The sequence below is a fragment of the Centruroides sculpturatus genome, unplaced genomic scaffold (genome assembly GCF_000671375.1).
Source record: "Centruroides sculpturatus isolate CEXI.00-Female unplaced genomic scaffold, Cexi_2.0 scaffold1127, whole genome shotgun sequence".
Taxonomy (NCBI): domain Eukaryota; kingdom Metazoa; phylum Arthropoda; class Arachnida; order Scorpiones; family Buthidae; genus Centruroides; species Centruroides sculpturatus.
This window is the reverse complement of record NW_019385367.1, coordinates 222,685-245,051: the sequence shown is the minus strand read 5'-3', so window position 1 is coordinate 245,051 and position 22,367 is coordinate 222,685. Positions and strand designations below refer to the sequence as shown.

The 22,367-nt window shown below is 30.2% G+C and overlaps 1 protein-coding gene across 1 annotated transcript in view; it reads left to right on the top strand.

Annotated features, from left to right (window-relative positions):
• The window catches only part of LOC111638198 (WD repeat-containing protein 81-like), a 70,859-nt gene that overhangs the window by 41,219 nt on the left and 7,273 nt on the right, over window positions 1-22,367 (top strand). Inside the window, exons 12-19 of the mRNA XM_023383869.1 lie at window positions 6,629-6,728; window positions 15,246-15,403; window positions 15,771-15,954; window positions 16,693-16,817; window positions 16,888-17,111; window positions 17,177-17,307; window positions 19,174-19,375; window positions 19,458-19,557. Coding sequence (XP_023239637.1) covers window positions 6,629-6,728; window positions 15,246-15,403; window positions 15,771-15,954; window positions 16,693-16,817; window positions 16,888-17,111; window positions 17,177-17,307; window positions 19,174-19,375; window positions 19,458-19,557 — 1,224 coding nt within the window. The remainder of the gene's footprint in view (window positions 1-6,628; window positions 6,729-15,245; window positions 15,404-15,770; window positions 15,955-16,692; window positions 16,818-16,887; window positions 17,112-17,176; window positions 17,308-19,173; window positions 19,376-19,457; window positions 19,558-22,367) is intronic.

The following is a 22,367-nucleotide window of genomic DNA, read 5'->3' as shown; positions in this document are numbered from 1 at the left end:
AAAAAAATCCTTAGTTAATTAATTTTCATTATAGACAGCTTTATAAAAGTATAAAAGCTCTCATAAAGTATTTTTCTGAGGTCTGTCTTATCAGGTAAATTACTGTACACTGTGTATTCATTAATTTTCATTTTCATGTAGTAATGGCTCTATGCCTTCATAAAGTACGTACTTTTCCTTTGTTTAAGGGTATTTGGGCAGTTTATTCTCTGTTGTATTCTCAAGCAAACAATACATACAAGTACAGTACTGTATTTTCTGAGGACTTCACACTTTTACTTATTCTTTTTTAACTCCATTTCTGATAACCCCGCATTTTCACAAACTCGGCCACCCTTCAGTTCACATTAGACTGAGTTTTCGGGACTCTACTGTAATTAAAAAAGTGTGAATAGACAGCACTGATAACAGTTTGCTGTTTATAGCTGCAAACTTTGTGATATTAAACAGAATATTTAGATCCACCACACATACAGATACCTTGACATTAACCAATTTATGCTAATAGACATTAACCAGAGAAAGTCTATTATTTACTTATGAGGGTTGGTCAGGGATAAAAATTTCTGTGACAGTAATGCATATGACATTAAATGGGTTCAACTGTAACTATTTTAATCAATTTCATATTCAGTAAAGATATAACAATAAGTCTAGAATTCATTAAACAAAAAACAAGAACCAATATATCAATATACATGGTGTGGCTAGAAAATAATGAGACTAATTTTCTGCATGCAATGGTCATACATGGGCCGAAGTGAGTGGATGAGTAAACAACTTTGAACAAGTTAGTACAAGCACAGCAAGTTTCAACTTACTACCACTATTAGATTTACTGTGGGTGCCTGCTGCGAATGGACGTGTTGTTAGCACACGTTAGAAAATTGGCCAGCTTGAAAGAGCAGCAAGCAGTGTATCAACCCTGAAATTTTTGGTGAAATTGAAAAAACTGCCACTGAATCTTTGCACCTGCTATGTGAAGTATACAGAGATGCATGTTTTTGTCATGCACATGAGTTCAAATGGCACAGAAGATTTTCTGAGAGCCGAGAGGATGTGAAAGACGATGAATGTTCTGGAAGGCCCAGCACGTCAAAAACCAAGGTATGAGAAGTGGAACAAATTGTGAACCAATACTACTACAAAGAAGTTTTGAAATCTTGCGGGAAAGGGTCAGACGAAAGTGGCAACCCTTGTGGCAAAATGGTTTATCCTCCATCAGGACAATGCACTAGCCCATTTTGCTCTGTCAGTGGAGCAGTTTTTGGCCAAAAAAAGCAGTCACATTACTTGAATACCTACCATACTCGCCTGACCTAGCTCCGTGTGACTTTTACCTTTTCCCTAAAGTCAAGTCTACTCTGAGGGAACACCATTTTGATTCAATTTCTGATGTCAAAAAAAAAAAAAAAAAAGATGGCACTTCTCTGCTGTCATGGTGATAAACATGTAAGGGACATGACTGGTTGATTTGCCAAGGAGAGTTTGTTGAAAAACACATCTGTTAGATTTTGAATTTGTAGTGCATGCATCTCGAAGGAGAGATGGTTGGCGAAGAATCATGCCATGTGGCTGACCTGGGATAGAGCTATGACTGGCATAGCTGCTGATTGGTCAATCAACAACTGTTGACGACTATTTAAGGTTGACATGAAAGCAGCAAATTCAAGTTTTAAGTTGGCATCAAAGTTTGGAACTTCAAGTTTGGATCAAAGGTTGGATTCGTTTCACTAGCCAAAGAAAGCCACAACTAGACAACTATTTGGTGGTCATCATAAGGTGTCTTTTTGAAGGGCAAGTACAGGAAACAAGAACTATTGACAGTTGTGATATTGGCACACCAATTGTGAAATGGTTGAAGTTCTGAACTTTACTTCTGCCTTATAGATAATGACCTGCAGCACTGTTATGATAAGTGGAAGTTGAGAATGCAGCACTGCGTGAAAGTAGAAAGATCACACATTGAAGGGAAACACAACTAAAGTGAGTATACTGCTCAAGATTTAAAGTTTCAACTTCAGTCTCGTTATTTTCTTGCCACTCCTCATATATAATATAAAAACATGTGTACAGGCATACCTCGACTTACGTCGTTTCGAGTTACGTCGTTCCCGATTATATGTCGTTTGTCAAAAAAGTATATGGAAAAATAAAAATCAAGTTTAAGTCATTTTATTCGACTTTACGTCTGTCCGCCACAAATATTGAAGTCGTAATATCACTAGAAAAACGTTTAAAGCACATAAAATCATATTAAAATATATACTAGTATGTTCTGTATTTACAGTACATGCATTCGTAAATTTAGAATACTTTTTTCTGTACTATATTAAAAACTAAAATTTATTTGTTTGTAAGCTTAAAATAGATTTTTATTAACCATATATTATTAAAAATGCATTAATAAATAAAATACAAAACCAGGAATGGTAATTTATGGTTTAGCCTAGTGACAAGTAGATTCGAAGACAAGTAAATTCGACTTACATCGTTCTCCTGGAACCAATTAATGACGTAAGGCGAGGTATACCAGTATTATGTAAAAATGATTTGATTGTGTTTAGAATTTTGTATTTTTGTACATATTTTACATTTTGTTAATTGTCTGTGTAAAGCTAAATTATTCAAATTGAACTTCTCATCTCATTAAATTTTATTATACAAAATTCTAAAATTTCAGTAAGATTCTGATGAAAGTTTAATTAATAGTTTCTGTTTAATTGTTATATTTTTCTTAATGTTCAAAATTAACATTACATTTTTATTTGAATCATAAATTAAGTATGCTAGCACAGACTTCCTCCATCATCAGCATTCAAATTTTTAAAGCTTTTGAATAATCTAAATGTTTTCACAATATGAAAAAGTATAATTTTTGGGGATTTTCTGATATTGAATCATAGCTTAAGTTATAATTTTTCAAGAAAATAAAACAAAACATTCTATTTATATAAGTATTAGATTTATATAAAACAAGATAATCTACACAATTTATATTGTGTAGATTCGGCTTCCCAAACTAGTTGCTAGCTAATCTGTATCAAACGAATTATCTGGAAGTTAATAAATTATTAAGCATTGTTTGGGGATCAGTGGACGAATATTTTAATATGTATTTAAAAATACAATAAAAATAATAATAATAATTTATATAACTTTTAGTTTTAGTAAAGGAAAAAAAATTTTGAATTTTGACTTATGTTTAATGGGAAAAAGCTATTAATTTCTGATTCAAGAGAAAAATTCACATAAAAAGACATTAAAGGACATTTTAAGAAATGTTTTAATATCCTGTGAGCACTTTCAATGTATTTATAAACGTTGTCTTTAGGCAGAACTGGAATCAAATAGGTTTTCAAACAAATTTTTAAATTGGAACAAAAACAGCATTAGCCACTTAGAACATAACAAGTTTAAAGATAAAGAATTAGATTTAAAACACGCGTAACAGTGTCGCACATGCACCTTACTGCACAGAGAACAAGAATGGCGTTAGCCATTTAGAACATAACACAAAACTTAGAGTATTAATTTAAATTTCTGTAACATCATCGTGCATGCACCTTACAGCGCAGGAAATAGGAATGGCAATTAGCCATTTTTATCAAAAGGTTTAAAAATAATAAAATATCGTTGTGCATGCACCTTACTGTGCAGAGAAAGTAGGGGTTTAGAAATGGAGCTAATACAGGTGTTTTAGTTGTTTGTATAGATTGACCCAAATCCCAGGCAACTCAAGGGTGGGAGAGTTGCAAGGAGGCAGCAGAGTGGTGAAGAGGGCTTCCCAAATGTACACCAAATTCCATTTCTCACAGCACCTGAGCTTCACCACACAGTCCCAAAGTGGGATGTAGTGTTGCTGCACAACCATCTTAGATAGTTTGGTGTCACAGCTGCGACAGAACGTTGGTGCTCTGTTATGTGACTGGATAGCATCCTGGTGATCACCCCTATATAGTGGGTGTGTGTCCCAGACATTGGGTTTTCCAACGGAATAGAATAAACGCCCGACTTTTTTAGGATTGAAACTGCATCCCTGTTGTTACATAAAAGCCTCCTCAAACTAGGGCGTGGAGTGATGGTTAAAAGTAAGGCATTTTACCTAAAAATACGGCAAATCCGGGCTGTGAGGCGGCCACAAAACGGCAGAAAGTGGCGGACTACTGACCAGTAAGGTAGTAGCTGGGAAAAGGGATCTTTTGGGAGGCTCTCTTCACCACTCTGTTGTCTCTTTGCAACTCTCCCACCCTTGAGTTGCCCAGGATTTGGGTCAATCTATACAAACAACTAAAACACCTGTATTAGATCTGTTTCTAAACCCCTACTTTCTCTGCAAAGTAAGGTTTATGCACAACGATATTTTATTATTTTTAAACCTTTTGTTAAAAACAGCTAATTGCCATTCCTATTTCCTGTGCTGTAAGATGCATGCACGATGATGTTACACAAATTTAAATTAATACTCTAAGTTTTGTGTTATGTTCTAAATGGCTAATGCCATTCTTGTTCTCTGTGCAGTAAGATGCATGCGTGACACTGTTACGCGTGTTTTAAATCTAATTCTTTATCTTTAAACTTGTTATGTTCTAAGTGGCTAATGCTGTTTTTGTTCCAATTTAAAAATTTGTTTGAAAACCTATTTGATTCCAGTTCTGCCTGAAGACGACATTTATAAATATGTCGAAAGCACTTGAAGGATGTTAAAATGTTCTTTAATGCCTTTTTATGTGAATTTTTCTCTTGAATCAGTAAAATTGTTGGCATGACATTCACTTTAGGTATTTAAATTACCTATTAATTCCAATTTCATTTTTTATTTCATCCTATTTGCAGTTTAGTGTTATTTTGTATCAGTGTAGAAAGGAATCAGAGAATTAAATCTAATGTTCAGAAGGCATCAACAATCAATAAAGGTTGGCAAACCCCTAGTATAGATAAGCAGTTCCCAACTGGTGGTCCATGAATCACTTATGGTCCACAAATAGATTTTGGTGGTCCGTGGAAAAATTTGGACTTTGATCAACTCGAGGTTATGCAAAGTGTTACAAAAGAAATGCAAAATGCTTGGTTGTTTCTTCTCACTCATTGGGGACTTTTTGTTTGAATCTAAAACCAAACACAAAATGATTATTATTAATAAATAATGTTGTGAGTGCAATTGATCATCCTTCATGGAAAAGAGCCAAGAATTTATAAACTTATTTCAAACAAGCAGGAACAAACTGCACACTAATTTGTTATAATTAAACAAGTGAATTTCATATTAATAAAGTAAAATGGAACTTTTATGATTATTATTCTATAGATGTTTGTATCGTTTAAAGAAATTCATGATACATGTCTGCAGGATTCAAAATTGTGAGTTTAGTGGTCCTTGAGGTTAGAAAGATTGGCAACTGCTGGTATAGATTATCATGATAATTTATTGTGATATATAAGATATTTATAATAGGCATTGTATATATATTTCAAAATCTCTATTCAGATCTCAAAATACTTATATGTTGTCAAATCTTATGAGTTTCATATGAAATTCACAATAATGTGACATGCTTTACATACATAAATTGCAAAATGTGAATAAATGGCATCATTTGTATAATTAGTAAAATATTCCATCTGCAAATCTCAAATATGTGAAGAATTATAACTATTAATCAATGTCTGTTATTGTTATCATTATGAAAATTTTTTAAATACAGGTAGGCCTCCTACAACGCGGTAGATAGTTCCTTGAAAATATCGCGTTGTGGGAAATCGCATTTATAGGAGACACCAACTTAATACAAAAACTGGGATTTTGCCAATGTTTTTCTCTTTTTAGAACTTCTAAAGAGAAAAGAGAAAAACATGGCATTTGAATGGCGTTTTTTGAATTTTTCAAACCAGCCATTGCTAGCCACGAATTTAACACTGATTTCATCAGCCGACAACTGTCCCATTTGTTTTAAATAATCAAATATTTTTAAGGCTTTGTATTTAACTGCACTTTTATTTAAAGTCAACCGTTTCTTGTTCATATCTTCTACCTATAATATTAGTGCTTGTTCCATTTTTTTTTTTCATTATAGGTGCTCTTGGACGAGCAACATTTTTCGCAAGAATAGATGATCCGAATTCGACTGAATTCCTAATCTTTTTTTCCTATTGCTTAATTGCTACTTTATTGCTATTATTAACAATTAAATACTGAGTAATTTGGTACTAGAAATACCGAATTACTCAGTATTTAATTATTAATAGTAGTGGTAAAGTAGCCAGATTTAGATACGTCATTCATTTCAAATTACAATAATATTTAATATGAATTTGAATAATAAGCTTAATAAGTAATTCTAATGGCTATTAATACTCTCTGTGGGAGATCTCAATTAAGAAAGGAGGATATGATGAGCAGAGGATTTGATGAAACAGAAAAAAGAAATTTTTATCCAGAAGAGCCTTTTGATATTTTCATGATCAAGGAAATAAGATCTCTATAAATACATTTTAATCTAAATATTTGCAGTTATCATTAATATAAAAAATTTAATATTTACATGCAGTATGAATAATTAATAAATTGATAGCATTCTTCACAGAAAATTATAAATGAATATTAATATAAAATTTTAATTTTTTATAGGTAATCCAATTAAAGAAAAAGCTCTTGAAGAAATTAAACATGTATTTACTCCAGAATTAGCATATGTTTCTTATATTCATTTCTGTAAACTTGCTGGAGGGTAAGTATCATATTAATTGCTTTGTTTTGCTTTAATTATTTTGTATTAGTCTATTTTTAATAAATCAAGAATTTTTACAAAATTACAAAATAATTTTTTTTTTTCATAATTGAAGTTTAGACTATTTACAAAAATATCAAATTTTTGTAAAAGGATTAAGATAGACTAAAAAATTTGATATTTTTGTAAATATTTTAAACTTCAATTATGAAGAAATATATCCTGAGTAATTACAGAAATTGTACAAAATAATGTTTTAAATAAAATAATAATTAATTTTTATTATTGCTTATCTTGAAACCGAGTCTTCTTTTATTTGTTTTTTCTGTCACAATTAGTTGCATAGACAGACAGAGTCACTTGTAATGATATCTCAAAAAGAAATTGTGATGTCCATGTTTCAACATGGACATCACAAGTGTGAGCTAAATGCAGTTCAGTGTAAAGCCAGAAAATTTTAACTGTACAAACATTTTTAACTGCAATGGTAAGTAATTTTTAAGCAAGATGTACATTAGTTAACACCTCTTTACAAGATATCTCAAAAAGAAATGCTGACAGAAGAGGGGCATATGCCTGAAACGCATCTTGGCCCACAAGATATTCCTGAATAAAGATTGTGGAGGTCGAGAGGAGGAGAAATTTTAAAAACGATGCAACTAATGATAATATGTGATATATATTATCATCGTCTCCCTTGCCATTTGGACTGCCGAGTGGTAACAATCAACGATATGTGGGAGCAGTTGCGTCAGAGATAGATGCCTTGTTTACAAACAACACAACCCATTTATTAGACACAAAACAAGCTTACAAGATTTCCGTGATCTTGGAAGTTCTACATCGGCGGCAGCCTCTGGGTCTTCCTCCCCTTTCCAAGATAGTCCCATTTTGAAGGAGTGTCCCTGATTACTAGTTCACATAGGAGTCCTGACATAGGACTTTTCAAAAAGAAAGGAGTTCCCATGGAAAGTCTTATGGAGTGTCCCTGGTTTGTGAATGACCACTTCCATTGACATCACAATGACTCCAGGATGATGTGGTCGACTTCTGTTGATGGAAATATGTCAATCCAAGGTTGGGAGATGGAGACGAAGATGAGTGTGAGACACATACACAACAGTAGATCTGCTACTTGGAACTTTCAGGAGAAGAACTGTTGTGTCCTTGAATTTCTAGGGTTTTATCCATTTTCCTCTGATTCCACTTTCCGATTGGTCTCTCCTTGTCACCTGATGACAATTTGAAATCTTTCAGGGGCACGGGAGAGATCAAAATCGAAGTTTAATTCGATTCCTCAATTGGAGATGGTTGATGGGCATTCTTCTATTGTTTAAAAGTTAGTGTTGCGTTTTCATAAAACAAAAATCTATTTCTAACTACTATAATTTTTCTTTAAAACAAAATTATTTTAACACAAATTTTAGTGACCTTTGTGAGGGTTCAGACCTGTCCAGAGCCTCACAAGATTGATGTCAAAAATGCCCAGTGTCTGTCTATGCACCTAGTTGTGACAGAAAAAACAATTAACTTTTAATCAAAACACTTACACAACCAAAAATCTAGCTTATGAAACAAAATGAAAAAGAAAAACAAATGTCTTCAAATGCTTTTAGCAACAATCTTCAAGTTAAAAAACTTATTTGGAAATGGATAGCAGAATAGAATGAATGATGGAATGTAATAAATTGAACATCTGGTTGGCAGTTGGAGGTCATGTGTTTGTATCAAGATGTAAATACAGAGATGTAAAAATAATATTAAATCTCCAAAAATGCCCTCCAAAGCTGGGGATAACATGTTGTGTCCTTGTATTTGATAGCCATGTTATTTCTACTGGCATTGTAAATTTCCAACATTTCCAAGTACAGTGGAACCTCGGTATACGACCTTAATCCGTTCCTGATGTTTGGACTTATACCGAATTGGACGTATACCAAACCAACCTTTCCCATAAGAAGTAATGTAAAAATGATTAATCCGTTCTCACGTAAAAAAAAATGGCTGGCTTTAAACACCTCGCGTTCCTGGCTAGTTCCTGCTTGATTTTTCATGAGATCAGCATGTATCTTTTTAGTTTTCTCGCAAATAATTGCTTCTGATAGGATGTCGCCAGCACACTGTTTTTCAGTTATCCAAGCAAAAGCAATTTCTCAACATGATCTAATGTCTTCAATCTCTGTTTAGAACTTGATTTAACCCCTTTCACAACGTTAGCAGATTTAATAATGTCTTTATTTTTCGCGATTGTCGATATCGTCGTTCTCGGAATACGGCATGCAACAGTTAAAATCTGGAACACGCATGCCACCTTCATATTTCTCAACAATCTCTTTTTTCAGTTCCATTGTGATTCTAGTCATTTTTTTATTTTTCTGTTGCCCTTTTGGAATTCATGATTAATAAAAATAAAATGTTACTTACAAATTAAAATCAGAAGAAATTTAACAAAGTTATAAACCGTGGCAGCGCGAACGTTTAGTCTGGTCTAATACACCGATAGTGCTACTTGTTCATAGATGGCGCGTATAATTGAATTAAGTTGTATACCAAACAAAAGTCGTATACCAAGCAAAATTTGTTTTGTCCAAACAGGACGTATTCCGAATTTGACGTATTCTAAAGCAGACGTATACTGAGGTACCACTGTATTTAAGTAGAGAATGCTCCCATGTGTGATGAGTCATGCCTTACCTGACATCCTCATCCAAGGTGCATGTGGCTAAAGCCATAGTAGCTTGTCTATTATTAATTGAAATAAGATGTTGTTGTAGATGCTGTTTTAATGGACATATTGTAGCCCCAATGTCGGCTGTCTCTGTTGTCCTGAAGCGGTATAGTTTCATGAGCTGGATTTTTGGTCGTGGTAGTGTTTTATATGCTAATCAGTATTTAGTGCATTTATAACTTTTAATCTATATCATTGTTGGATTTAAAGGTCATCCATTAATTATGTGTATAGTTTAAGGGGAAGAGGAAGTCATGAAGAGTGAGTGCATCATTGTACAGTACATGATGTAGGAGGGCATCAGGGCATTGTCTATGTGAACTTTGTTTAGTTGTATTATTGACATCAAATAATTTCAGGATTATGTCAGGCTATAGTAATGTTACTATTAATAATTAAATGTAATTTAACAACATGAGGCAGGGCTCAAATCCACAACTCCTGTTGCCATGAGGACACATTTTCAGTTATACTTCAGGCCAATTCTTTTCTTCCAGAATCTTCTAGATTAATTAACTATTAATTTAATTATAATTATTACATTTATCAAGAGATGACATCTAATACCTATCTTGAGGCCAAATTACTTAATATTTAATTATTAATAATAGATTAACCACTTAGCTTTAGAAAAATTTATCTTACATTAATTATTAATAATTAGCCAAACTGTAGTCTGAATAATCCAGAAATTATCAATAATATGATTATTATAGAATATTTGGACTCAGTTTATATATATCTACAATGATTTGTTAACAAATATGAAACAGAAAAAGTAATATTTTAATGCTTGAGATAGCAATTTCTAAAACTGCAGACTAGTAATTATCATGCATTCAACAGCCGCCCAGAGACACAGGTTATACACCAAAAATTATGGTACGTTCATATTTTGAAGCACCATTTTTTTGTTTTACCCTACCTCAGACAAAGTGTGAGAGTTCTATGCAATTCTGGGTTTTCAAGGTTTTACTGTGTTACAGTCTGGTATAGTTGGTTCATTAATACATTGTTTAATAATAAATACAAATTTAGTTAAACATAAGCACAATTGTTAAAGTATAAATAATAAACTTTCAAATAATTATGTAATTTAAATTAATAACAGCTTGTGAAACTGTGAATCTTTATGACAGTTTAATTTTATCATTAATTTCTATATTAGCATAGAAATCAACTGGTAATGGCTCATATAGCAACAAGATATAGTAAATTTGTCACTCTTACAGTTGACAATGTAAAATTGTGTTTTGTGTAGCATGGTCATCAAAATATTATATATAATATATAATATGAATTTGAATAATAAGCTTAATAAGTAATTCTAATGGCTATTAATACTCTCTGTGGGAGATCTCAATTAAGAAAGGAGGATATGATGAGCAGAGGANATATATATAATATTTTGATGACCATGCTACACAAAACACAATTTTACATTGTCATTACATTATATTACATTACATTACATTATATATATATCAATATGTTCAAATTTATATTTATTGTAAATATTTTCTATTAGCATAAATAGAAAATATGCAAATAACAATAATTCTATTTAAAATAAAAAAAAATTTAGCAATTAGTTGTATAACCTTCCTGGCAAAAAAGTTAAAACTGTGTGCGGTGTCATCTGTTATGAGATTTTATTTAAAAAATTTTTATATTAATTAGAGAAATATCCCCACTGGAAAGCAGCTGAATGCTTCCCATATTTAGACCAATGTCTTTGGGAGATATATTATTCTCTAAGAGTGGCCATTAACTCCTCTGCAATAGGTTTTGGCTAGTCTTGATCAACCACTGTGGAGATGATGAGGCTATGGGATTCTAATTGCCCTTCGCTGGGGCCATCCTCCTTGGCCGAGGTGGCATTTATCAACCTAATTGCCTTGACTGTTTCTGACCCCTCTTTACCACATCCGCATAAAGAGAGACAGGAGGCTGAGCTGCCAGTATTTTCTGCTTTTGTCTCAGTTTGAACACCACCCCAAGCAGTTGGTTTGCAGCTGCATGCGTGTGGATCGCAGCATTACAGGTCAGGGTCCACTCCTCCTTAACAGTAGTGTTCTTGTTAGCATGAATATTGGCAAGAATAGTATCCAACAGGAGTTAATTGTGAAAATGATCCTCCTCCACAAAGTCCATGTTTGCTGAGTCTGAATTGCTTGGATTTGTCCTGAGGCATTAGGAGTCTGACCTGAGTTGTTCCCACTACATTGATCCATAGTGAAGCAGAACAGTAAAAAAAAATCCATTTATACATATAGCAGTGGCATGGCATGACATTTGATGATAAGGAATCTGTGTTTCTGTAAGAAGCCAACTTACAGGAGCAATCAGTTAATTGCATGTCAGTGGTCCATTTCTATTCGTTTGTTCAATAAGCCAGTAAAAACCGTAGACTTCTCTAAATGTATTTTTAGTAGATTAACTGATGTACTTTAATAAATAAACAAGTTCAATATAATTATCTCTGTTATTAGATTCAATAGATTCCCTATGCCCTCTAAATGCCAATTCTTGCTTTGATAAAAAACATATAACATCTATTAATTTAGATACAGGTAACCCCCGTATAACACGGCACTTCTATAGCACAGATTCACTCTGACACAGTTCAAGAAATGGGTAAAACCCTCGTACAACATGAAATGTAATAAATTTCTACATACTTAAGTACTAATAGTTCACGAAAATTATTATTTTTGTGAATTATTAGTACTTAATTATGTAAATTTTTTTTTCTTGTCTCCATACACATGGTCCTTTGCGAAAATTATTTCAATTTTGCCATATCTCGACGCTTCTGCTTCTGTGTTGCCAGATGTTTTTCCCTTTGCGATATTGAAAATTTATTTTAAAAAAGTTTTGGCTCAAGACCATAAGTGCTCCATAAGTGCTCAGAACCATATAAGGAAATTTATAGAGATCTTTTAACTAGAAGCAAGCAATCTAAAATTACATACACTTTTTGCAAAAGGTAAAGCATGAATCTGAAAATAATGCAGAAAAATGCTCAGAGGATAACGATAACTTGCCAAAAATAAAACGCTCTCGGTTAATAGTGCTTTTAGTGATGACAAAGAAAATATTGTTTAATTTATATTAATATGTATCACTTAAGAAAATTTTAATAAAGATATTTAACTTAATTATGAAAATATAGTAGCATGTTTTTTAATTTTTGGAACCTAACCCTCCTTTTCGTACTAGTTCTTTGATTTGCATAACACGGATTCGCATAACACGGCAATTTTTTGGAACGTAACTACCGTGTTATACGGGGGTTACCTGTAATTTAACAGTTGTAATTAATTTGTATAGTATAAGCTTGTCCTAAAATCATAGAAGCATCTCAGCAGATAAATTGCACTGAATACTAAATACAGCACACAGGACAGTATAAAATACAGGAGAGAAGTAGATTACGGATGAATTTCTACAAAATATTCTTCTGGACTTCATGATGTAAAAAAGGTTTTATCATGGAAAAGAAAACATTACTTTTTCAATTTGAACAATGTTAAATCATTGAACTGTAGAAACTGCAACTTTCAATAATGGATATTTCTAGAAGACTAAATAGTTTTCATCAAGTTGCAAATCATATGAATTCCAGCGGAAAAAATGGAAAAGTCATATGGAAGATATCGTGCACCGATTTCTCATCAAAATAGAGTAATTTGCAGGGAAATTACCTATTATACTATGAGTCTGTAGCAAAATATATCTTTTCTAGTCACGTCTGAAAATCAACAGTGTACTCAGTTATCAAATCATGTAATTATTTATGAAAATAAGAAAATAAAACAAACTCTGTCTCTGAATAAGAGCTACATAGACAAGGGCTAACTATAACATGATGTGGACTGGTTAATGGCAACAAGTTATTGGAGTGACAAGAAGTAATTCAACGTATGGGTCTTTCTACTCTTTTTGCATGGGCCAGAAAGCTAGAGAAGCTGTTGGAACAATATTTAAAAAATAAATTAACTCACTGAACATGTCAGCAAGACGCCGAATGTGTAATGGCGTGGTAGGCATGTGGATGAGGTGGTATGACAAATTTAGGTTTTATCTTAGGTCGTATTAATACTGTAGAAATGCAGCACGTACTATATGGACACTAATGCCATATGCAGAAAAAATTGAAAGGAAGCTTTTCGAATATCTGAAGATAATGTAATATGAACCCACTCATAAAGTAAAATCAACTTGGGACTGGTTTGTTTGCAAATAATGCACATGTTATGAACTGATTCTTACCATTACCTAATGTTATTCCTATAGAAAGCATATTTCGTATTTTACGAAAAGTGTATATAAAAATGAAAAGCAATATACAATAGTGGAATTATTAAAAAAAAANAAAATAAAATATTCTTTACTTTTTAAATCTTAAAACAATCTACTTGAGTCAAATAGCTCCCAACCAGTGGCTAATGGATGGAATCATTGTACTCGGCACCCACTGTACTGGCTAGGGATTGGTTTAGTTATATTGTTTAAGTAAAATTCCGGCTCTTTCAGCAGGGTTTTATTTATGTCCCTAATTCCCTAATCGCTTAATTATTTAACTACTTCTTAAGTAGAAATAAGTTGAAACTGATTACTTTGTACTTGAATATTTGTAGTCTTGGGAAAGAAGTGGAAAGACAAATTTTTATGACAATGATACATAAATCATAAATTTAAGGAAAATAAATTCTAGAGCTTTTTTTGTACCTTGTGCATCTCATTCATTAAATTTAGTTGTAAATGATGCTGCCAGAGTAACAGTTAATTTTTTAACAATGCACAAGAATTGTACACGTTTTTTCCTGCATCACCTTATAGAAGGGACATACTAAATCGTAATATCACTAGTTTAACATTGAAATCTGTAATACAAGATGGGAGAGCAGAATAAAAGCAGAATAAATATATAAAATATTTTAATAGATTTTTTTAAAACTCCTGTCAACTATACAGAACTATCATAAAAACATACCAGTAAATTCCTATCGGTTGGTTAAGTTATAAATCTACTCGTGATCCACATAATGGGGCGAGGGTGGCCAAATATCTAGCAGGCAGGTGACTAACAGCCCAGAATCAGTCCTGAATAGAATCGTTAGAAGCGTTATACGATATTTTGGTGTGTAGCTTTCACCAGCTAAACTGCCTGAGATTGGTGCTCTGTAAAGCACATGCGCAAATGTGCAAATGCCTATAATCAGGCTGCTTTACACCATTCAAATATTTTTGCTGTGGAAGCTGTCCCGTATTCGACAATACAGCTCTTTGATTAAGAATATCCATATATTTGAATTTATGTTCGAATATACAATAGTGATCTTATCATTTTTTTCACATGTAGTATAGAAATTTGTAATAAGATACATAATGCAGTTATAATAAAATATAAATTTTAATTAATTCAAAGTACGCAAAAATATTGCGCAATTATTTTCAAATATGAAAATAATTGCGCAATATGTATTTATATTTTAGAAAATACAAGGGAAGCGGCAGCACTGACATACAGAAAAAAACCTCTGTAATTTTTTGCAATTCTCAACATTTCAATGTCCCAAAATGTAAAAATCTTGGAGGGATCTTTTTTTTTTTACTGATTATCATACAGTATCCTCTCTCTCTATTAAATGTAACAGTCAGGAAAGTAAAATCAAGAATGACAATTTGTTTCATCCATTTTTATAATTATAATGTATATTCTTCATTCAGTTTTATTTTGTGTATATTCAACATCTTAAATTTTCTATATATTTTTATTATAGCATACATATGGAACAAACATTAAAAAATGAAGAGTTGATAAGACATTTATGTGCAACACATGATAGTAATTTGGAGCGTATCTTTCATCCTCAGAAAGATTTTTGCTTAGAAGGATCAGATGTTTCAATGAAATCACATCAACGTGCACCATCATTAGGTAATAAAACGAAGGAATTTATAATTCAAATAATTATAAAGATTATGTTAATTATTTTATTATTTTTATACAGGTTATATTTTAATCTGTCTATATTACTTTCTATATATGTGAATTACCAATTTTAATGAAGATTTTGATTCAGGCATAAAGTTGGAAAACAGTGTCTACTAATACTTAAATTCTAAGGATGATATGAAATATTTAAAAGTTACTTAATTTTTAATAGAGAACCATGTTTAATTGTAATCAAAATACAAAAGGATTCCTTAATTTTATAACATTTGAATATTTTGTTATTTTTCTCATTATATTTTCAAATATTTAAAATATCTCATTATATTTTCAAATATTTAAAATCTTTTAGGGCAAGATGATACTATTGTTAGTGGAGAATTTGGCAAAAATGTTGCTGTAGTTGGTAATAGAATTGATATACATTCTTGTGAAGACAATTTACCAACTAACGAAAAAGGAATTATAAATGCCTCTCAGTTTGAAGGGAGCAAATTAACAGACATTCCCAAATATGATATTGATTTGTTAAGAAGGTATGTAAAGTTTTAAAATATAATTAAAGGTGATTTTTTTACTAAAAATTTTTTCCTAATGTTTAATTAATCAAATTTTTTTTAAATTCTAGAATTTTTTTTTTCTTAGTACTATGCATATTTGATGTGATCATAAGACATTTGATGAACAATTAATATTAAAATTTTCATTCTTTCTGAAATCAAAAATTTGTTACCAAGCAGTACAAATTTTTATTCAAGCTTTAAGTGTTTCTATTTATAACTATCTGTGTTCTTAAAAATAAATTATTTAAGTGCAATATTAATATCATATTTGAAGAAATTAGTTTTATGAACTATGTTTACATTTAAAAACTAGCAATAAAATTTTAGCATAAATTATTGTATAGATTTTTTTCTAATTACAGATGAAGCTGCATTTGTTTATTTAATTTTTACTACTATAACTAAAATACAGTATTAATTTAATGTTTGAATCTTTATTCAGTTTTTACATTAATTTGTTTCAATGTAGAAATTGAAAATGTAGTTAATAAAGGATTTTATTAGTAAATAAAATACAGATTCATTGAAATAGATTTAAGTTTTGTTTTAGTTGTTAAATTTAAAATGGAACTGGAATTTTTGTATTAGGATACTTTATTGTATTAGAAACCATAGCAAAAACCAAACATCTTTCTTTTTAGAAAGATGTTTGGTTTTATGTAATTACAAAAACAATATAAACTCTAGCTTATATTTAATTCATTTTTTTAGACGTATGGACAATAATCATAGACATCTGAAAGGTAATTGGCTACTTTATTGGGAACATGAAATAGGCCGAAGCGATAAAGATTATCATTTTAATTTTAAACAAATAAAATTACAATCTTTTATAGGTAAATAAATTTTAAATATTAAATTTTGCCTATTTATAAATAATGCCTAACTAATACATTTTTTGTATAGGTCATACAGGAAGTATTCGAACAATACATGTACTTGATAATGAAAACTCTTTCTTGACTGGTAGTAAAGATAAAACAGTAAAACTTTGGTCTCTTCGAAGTTGTGGTAATGGTTCTACTCAGACATCCTCTCAATGGACATATACACATCATAGGAAGTCTGTTTTTGCAGTTGCTTTTCTTGACTCTCTTCGATTAGTAGGATCCTGTGATAGTACTGTCCATGTATGAAAATATTGTTAATAATATCAGGCAAATTTATTTGGGTTTAATAAACTTCTTATTTGTAGGTTTGGGATCCATTTGTTGGATCTTGTATTCAACAATTAGATTCATCAAAAGGAAGTATTGTTACTGTTCTAACAGCAATGCCATCCCCAAGTTCATCTTTTATTGCAGCAACAACAAGTTCTACAATCAGGTATGATAAAAATAAATTTTGAAAATATTTTCCAGTATTTTTATCTATGATCTGAAAATAGTAATTTCTCCAAAAACTTTTAAAATTATCAAATTTGCAAATTATTTGCTATTATATCTTTATCAACAATGAATTTTGAGATCTTACAACTTCTAATTTTATCATAAATACAGACAAGAAAAATTTCAATTACAGGATTTATAACTAAATTCTGCTTCATTTAAAAAATGAATTTTCAAAGTTTTATAAAAAACGCAAAATAAAAAATTAAAATTTTATTTTTCTGCAATAAAAGTGATATATAACAGATTATGTGACTAATACAAATATTAATGCTGTTTATTTACAGAAGATGTAATTATAAATGATAAGATTTAAACATGATATAATATTTAATTACCAACTGAATTATATGTATTTATTATCACTATGTCACTGTGAATAAGTGTCACTTGAAGTCCAGAAATCACTACAAAATGCCATGATGCGAACGTCACTAACTTGAAAGTAGCCACTGAATAGGCAATATTTTTAAAAATTAAAATTTACTACAAATATAAATAGTTGCTATTGGTATGTAGTTAATACATATATGAATTTGCACATATAATACCTTAATGAAAATTCTGCTGTTTAGACTAGCATCATCACTAACTATAACACTTGTCACCTTTTCGGTCCACAATATGTCAAGTTTTTGTGCCTCTACTGTACTGTATAATCTGATTCATAATAACTTTGTGTACATGTATGAAATATTTTTTGCTTTGATTTAATGGTTTATGATGTTCAATGATGTCTTACAGCATTGAAAATTAAATATATTCAGTACCAAACATTTGATGGATTACATTGGACTATATTAATGCTACTAATTACAAATTAAATTTCAAGTAATTTGATCTAGAAGCAGATGTTAGATGCCATCTCTTGATAAATTTAATAATTAATTCTGGAAGTGAAGATCAGATGGAGATCAGGGTAGTGTAACTGGCAATGAGTCTGCAAGGCATGCAGGAGTTGCAAAGTTCAAGTTCCATTTTGGGCCAATTCTTCCAGAACCTTCTAAATTAATTATTAAAATATTAAATTATTAAATTTATCAAGAGATGTGCTTAACTCCTACCTCTAGGCCTAACTACTTGATGTTTAATTTGTAATAAGTAGCATTAAAGCATTAACAAAGCCTGATATAATCCAGTAGTCATATTTGGCATTAATCTAAGAATTGGGTTTATGGATGTTTATATTTGAATATATTCAAAATTATATATTTTAAAAATATGATATTTAAATGAAATAAAAAGAGTGAGAAAATAATGATTGAAGTCATAAACCAATAAATTTTCAATCAATAAATAAATCAATATATTAAAATATTTTCTTTTTAAAATATAGAGACACTTAGGATTTTGTATTGAAAATAGATTTAAACTTCATTAAAGTAAATTTTTTTCTATTGTTTAATCTTGTGGAATCATCTCTGTAGCATATTAAAAATAATTTGTACAAATTAATAAAGATTTAATTTATATAGAATCTATCCATTCTTGTCCAGCTCACACTATAATAACAAAACTTTCACCTTTATATATAATGATTAAAAAGAAAAAATACTTAGTAATAATTAAAATAAAAAAAGTGTGTAATAAGTTCTTTGTGAATGCCTAGTAATGACTTCTTTTACTTTTTTTTTATTCTAATGATAAATTGAATGTGAAAATATCAGCCATTTGCAATAATGAGTTTATATTTTATTTAATGACGTTTATTATTATTATTTTAACGTAAATTTAAAACTTCTACATTATTATAACTAATTTTACTTAATGTTAAAATACTTGTGTTAAATTTTTAAAATTTTAGATTTTTAGATGCTCGTACTTGTCGATATATGCATGAATACAAAGTCAGTACAGGCCCAGCTGGTTTAATACGCTGTGTTAGTGTAAGTCCAAATGGTTATTGGCTTGCAGTAGGTCATTCTTCAGGAATTATTTCAGTTCTCGATGTAAGGAGTGGACTGTTATTTGAGTCATGGATGGGACATGAAGGAGAAATTCTTAATGTTAGTTATATTTGTTAATTGTATTTAAATAATTTTAATATAAAATAAATAATTTAATGTGTGAATTGATATTTTTTTATAGTTAAAAGCCTTCAACAATACTTGTTTTGTGTCAACTTCCTTAGATCATAGTGTTTCTGTTTGGAATGCTGAAGAAGCAAAACTCAAATGTTATCTTAGAGGTAAATTATAAATGACATTATCTAAATTTGCTTCTTACATGATTACTTTCATATTTCATTTGTTTTATTTTTATTTCAATTTTGTTTAATTTGGTTTCTAATATTTCTAAATATTACACAAAAGTTTATTTACATTTTTAGAAACCAAATGAATTTTAGATCTCCATTTAGCAATGTTTCTGATAGTGGAGACCTAAAATGTGGAAAAAACTTAATAATATTAGTAAATATTGTTATTTCTAATAGCAAGCTGTAGAGTTATTTAATTAATAAAAACTAGTTTTCTTAGTAAGCACGACTAGACACCTATAATCAGGAAAAAAAACAAATATATTTTAAAGAAAACAAACATTTTCTTCTTTTTAAATGGACAATATTTTGTTTTAAACAACTAAAATGTTATGTTCTATTTTTATAAACAATTGTTCAATTTTACTTTTGTTTCATCTAGCCTGATGATGATTATTTAAAATGGAAGAAAATATTTTTTTGGGGGGATGGATATAGTTGTGTTTATTGGTGAATTATACCAGTTTACTGGCAGTGACTGTAATTTTCTTATAAATATAATTTATATAATTAATTTTACTAAGAAATATTTTAGCTAAACGTATTATAATTCTCTTTTATTTATTATTTTAAATTCATTTAAATTGAAAATCATCTATTGAATAAATTGAAAATCATATCTTAATATTAAGTAAAATAATTTGTACTTTTGACAATGATACAAGTATTATGAATAGTAGTATTATTAGATCTAACTAGATGTTCTGTTCATTGCATCCTGCAAGAACAGAACATTGCAAATTGTTAGTTTTGTAATATATTATTTTTCTTATAAAAATGCATCATAAATTTAATATGGGATAATTCAAAAAGGACTTTACAACTTTGAAAGTGTACAGAAATTTAATCAGAATACTTACAAAATCACTTCAGCTATTAATTTATAGAAAAACTCATCAAGTTTTACCTCAAGCATTGATATTGGTTTGATGAGAGAGCCATTGCTGATATAGAAAAACATCCAAAATTCAATTTCTTGTCGAACTTTGTCTAACCATGCTTAATACAGTAGAACCTTGAAAACTCGGCCTAATGTGGACCAAAGGGTGGCCGAGTTTGTGAAAATGCCGGGTTATCGGGAATGGGGTTAAAAAAAATAAGTACGAGTGTTTCCTCAGAAAATACTGTACTGTATTTGTATGTATTGTTTACTTGAGAATATAACAGAGAATAAACTGCCCAAATACCCTTAAACAAAGGAAAAGTACGTCCTTTATGAAGGCATAGAGCCTTTACTACATGAAAATGAAAATTAATGAATACACTGTGTACAGTAATTTACCTGATAAGACAGACCTCAGAAAAATACTTTATGAGAGCTTTTATACTTTTATAAAGCTGTCTATAATGAAAATTAATTAACTAAGGATTTTTTTGCCCTGCCAGGGTGTGGCCGAGTTATCCGGAGTGCCGGGTTATCGAGAGCCGAGTTTTCGAGGTTCTACTGTAGTAACTATGTTAAACAGGATGACCCCATGACATAATGGGACTCAGTCCAGGGTCTGGTCTGATTCCTGTTATGTCATGAGGTCATCCTGTTTTATGGAACAATATAAATATGAGTTTTTTATTTATATAAAAAAATATTAATATTTTTTGTTTGTTCTAACTAGGAGTGAGTAACTTTAAATAAACATATACTGTATTTATTTTAGATGGTTTTTACAGTTTATTTATTTATTTATTTATTTTATTACACTTATCATTTTGCACTGATGCAAAATAACGACACTTTACACTATATTATAACAGTATATTACACAAATAATAATAATAACAAAAAATTTATGAATAACTATTTATTTTTGCAGCAGTTCTATTTGTGGAATTATTTTATTGTTTTTCTTGTAAATTCTGCACTCTTCAGTTTTGCAAGAACAACATAGTCTGATTGTAGTTAGCCAATAATATGACATCTAATGTCATTAGTTACATGAGATATATTGAACCAAAATAATAGATTTAAAATTTTAATTTGATGGATTTAGATCATATGTTCATATTATTTATCCATTAATCCAATTTCCAATTACTTGATTAAAATATTGGCTATAAACATTATGTAAGTGTTGTGATCACTTTTGTAATTCCTTTATGATTTTGTAGTTTTTTTTATCTTTGTAACATTTTTATTACAACTAATAATAATTTTATTTATATATCTTTTTTGTAGGTTACTTTTGGAATGTTTTTCCTTTTTGTTCAACAATAAATTTGGTTAAACAAAAGAAAGAAATTTCAGATACTCCAAAAACCTTAATATAAGATCAATGAAGAATTTTAATTAAATATGTTAAATACAAATGTTTTTGATCTACACCTAAGATCTGCTTCAAGTCCATTTTTATTCTCCATTTTATATTGGAATATAAGTTAGACCGGAGAACAAAAACAGACCTAAAGTTGATCGGAGAACAAAAACAGACCTAAAGTTGATCTTGGGTGTAGATCAAAAACATTTGTCTTTAACATACAGTAGAACCTCCATTATCCGGATTTTCGATTATCCGGATTGTTCAAAATAAACAAAAATTTTACGAATTTGCTGATTTGCACTTGGCGAATTACGACACTGTTTATGTACGTGATAGAATGCATAACTTTTTTTGTTTCAACAACGTCTCACCCAGCACAGTGGTCATAAACTCTTAATATATTTTACGTAGTAATAAAAATATAACTTGACATACGTATTTATAAATAATTTATATTCAAATTACATCATTTCTATGACCAAGGGC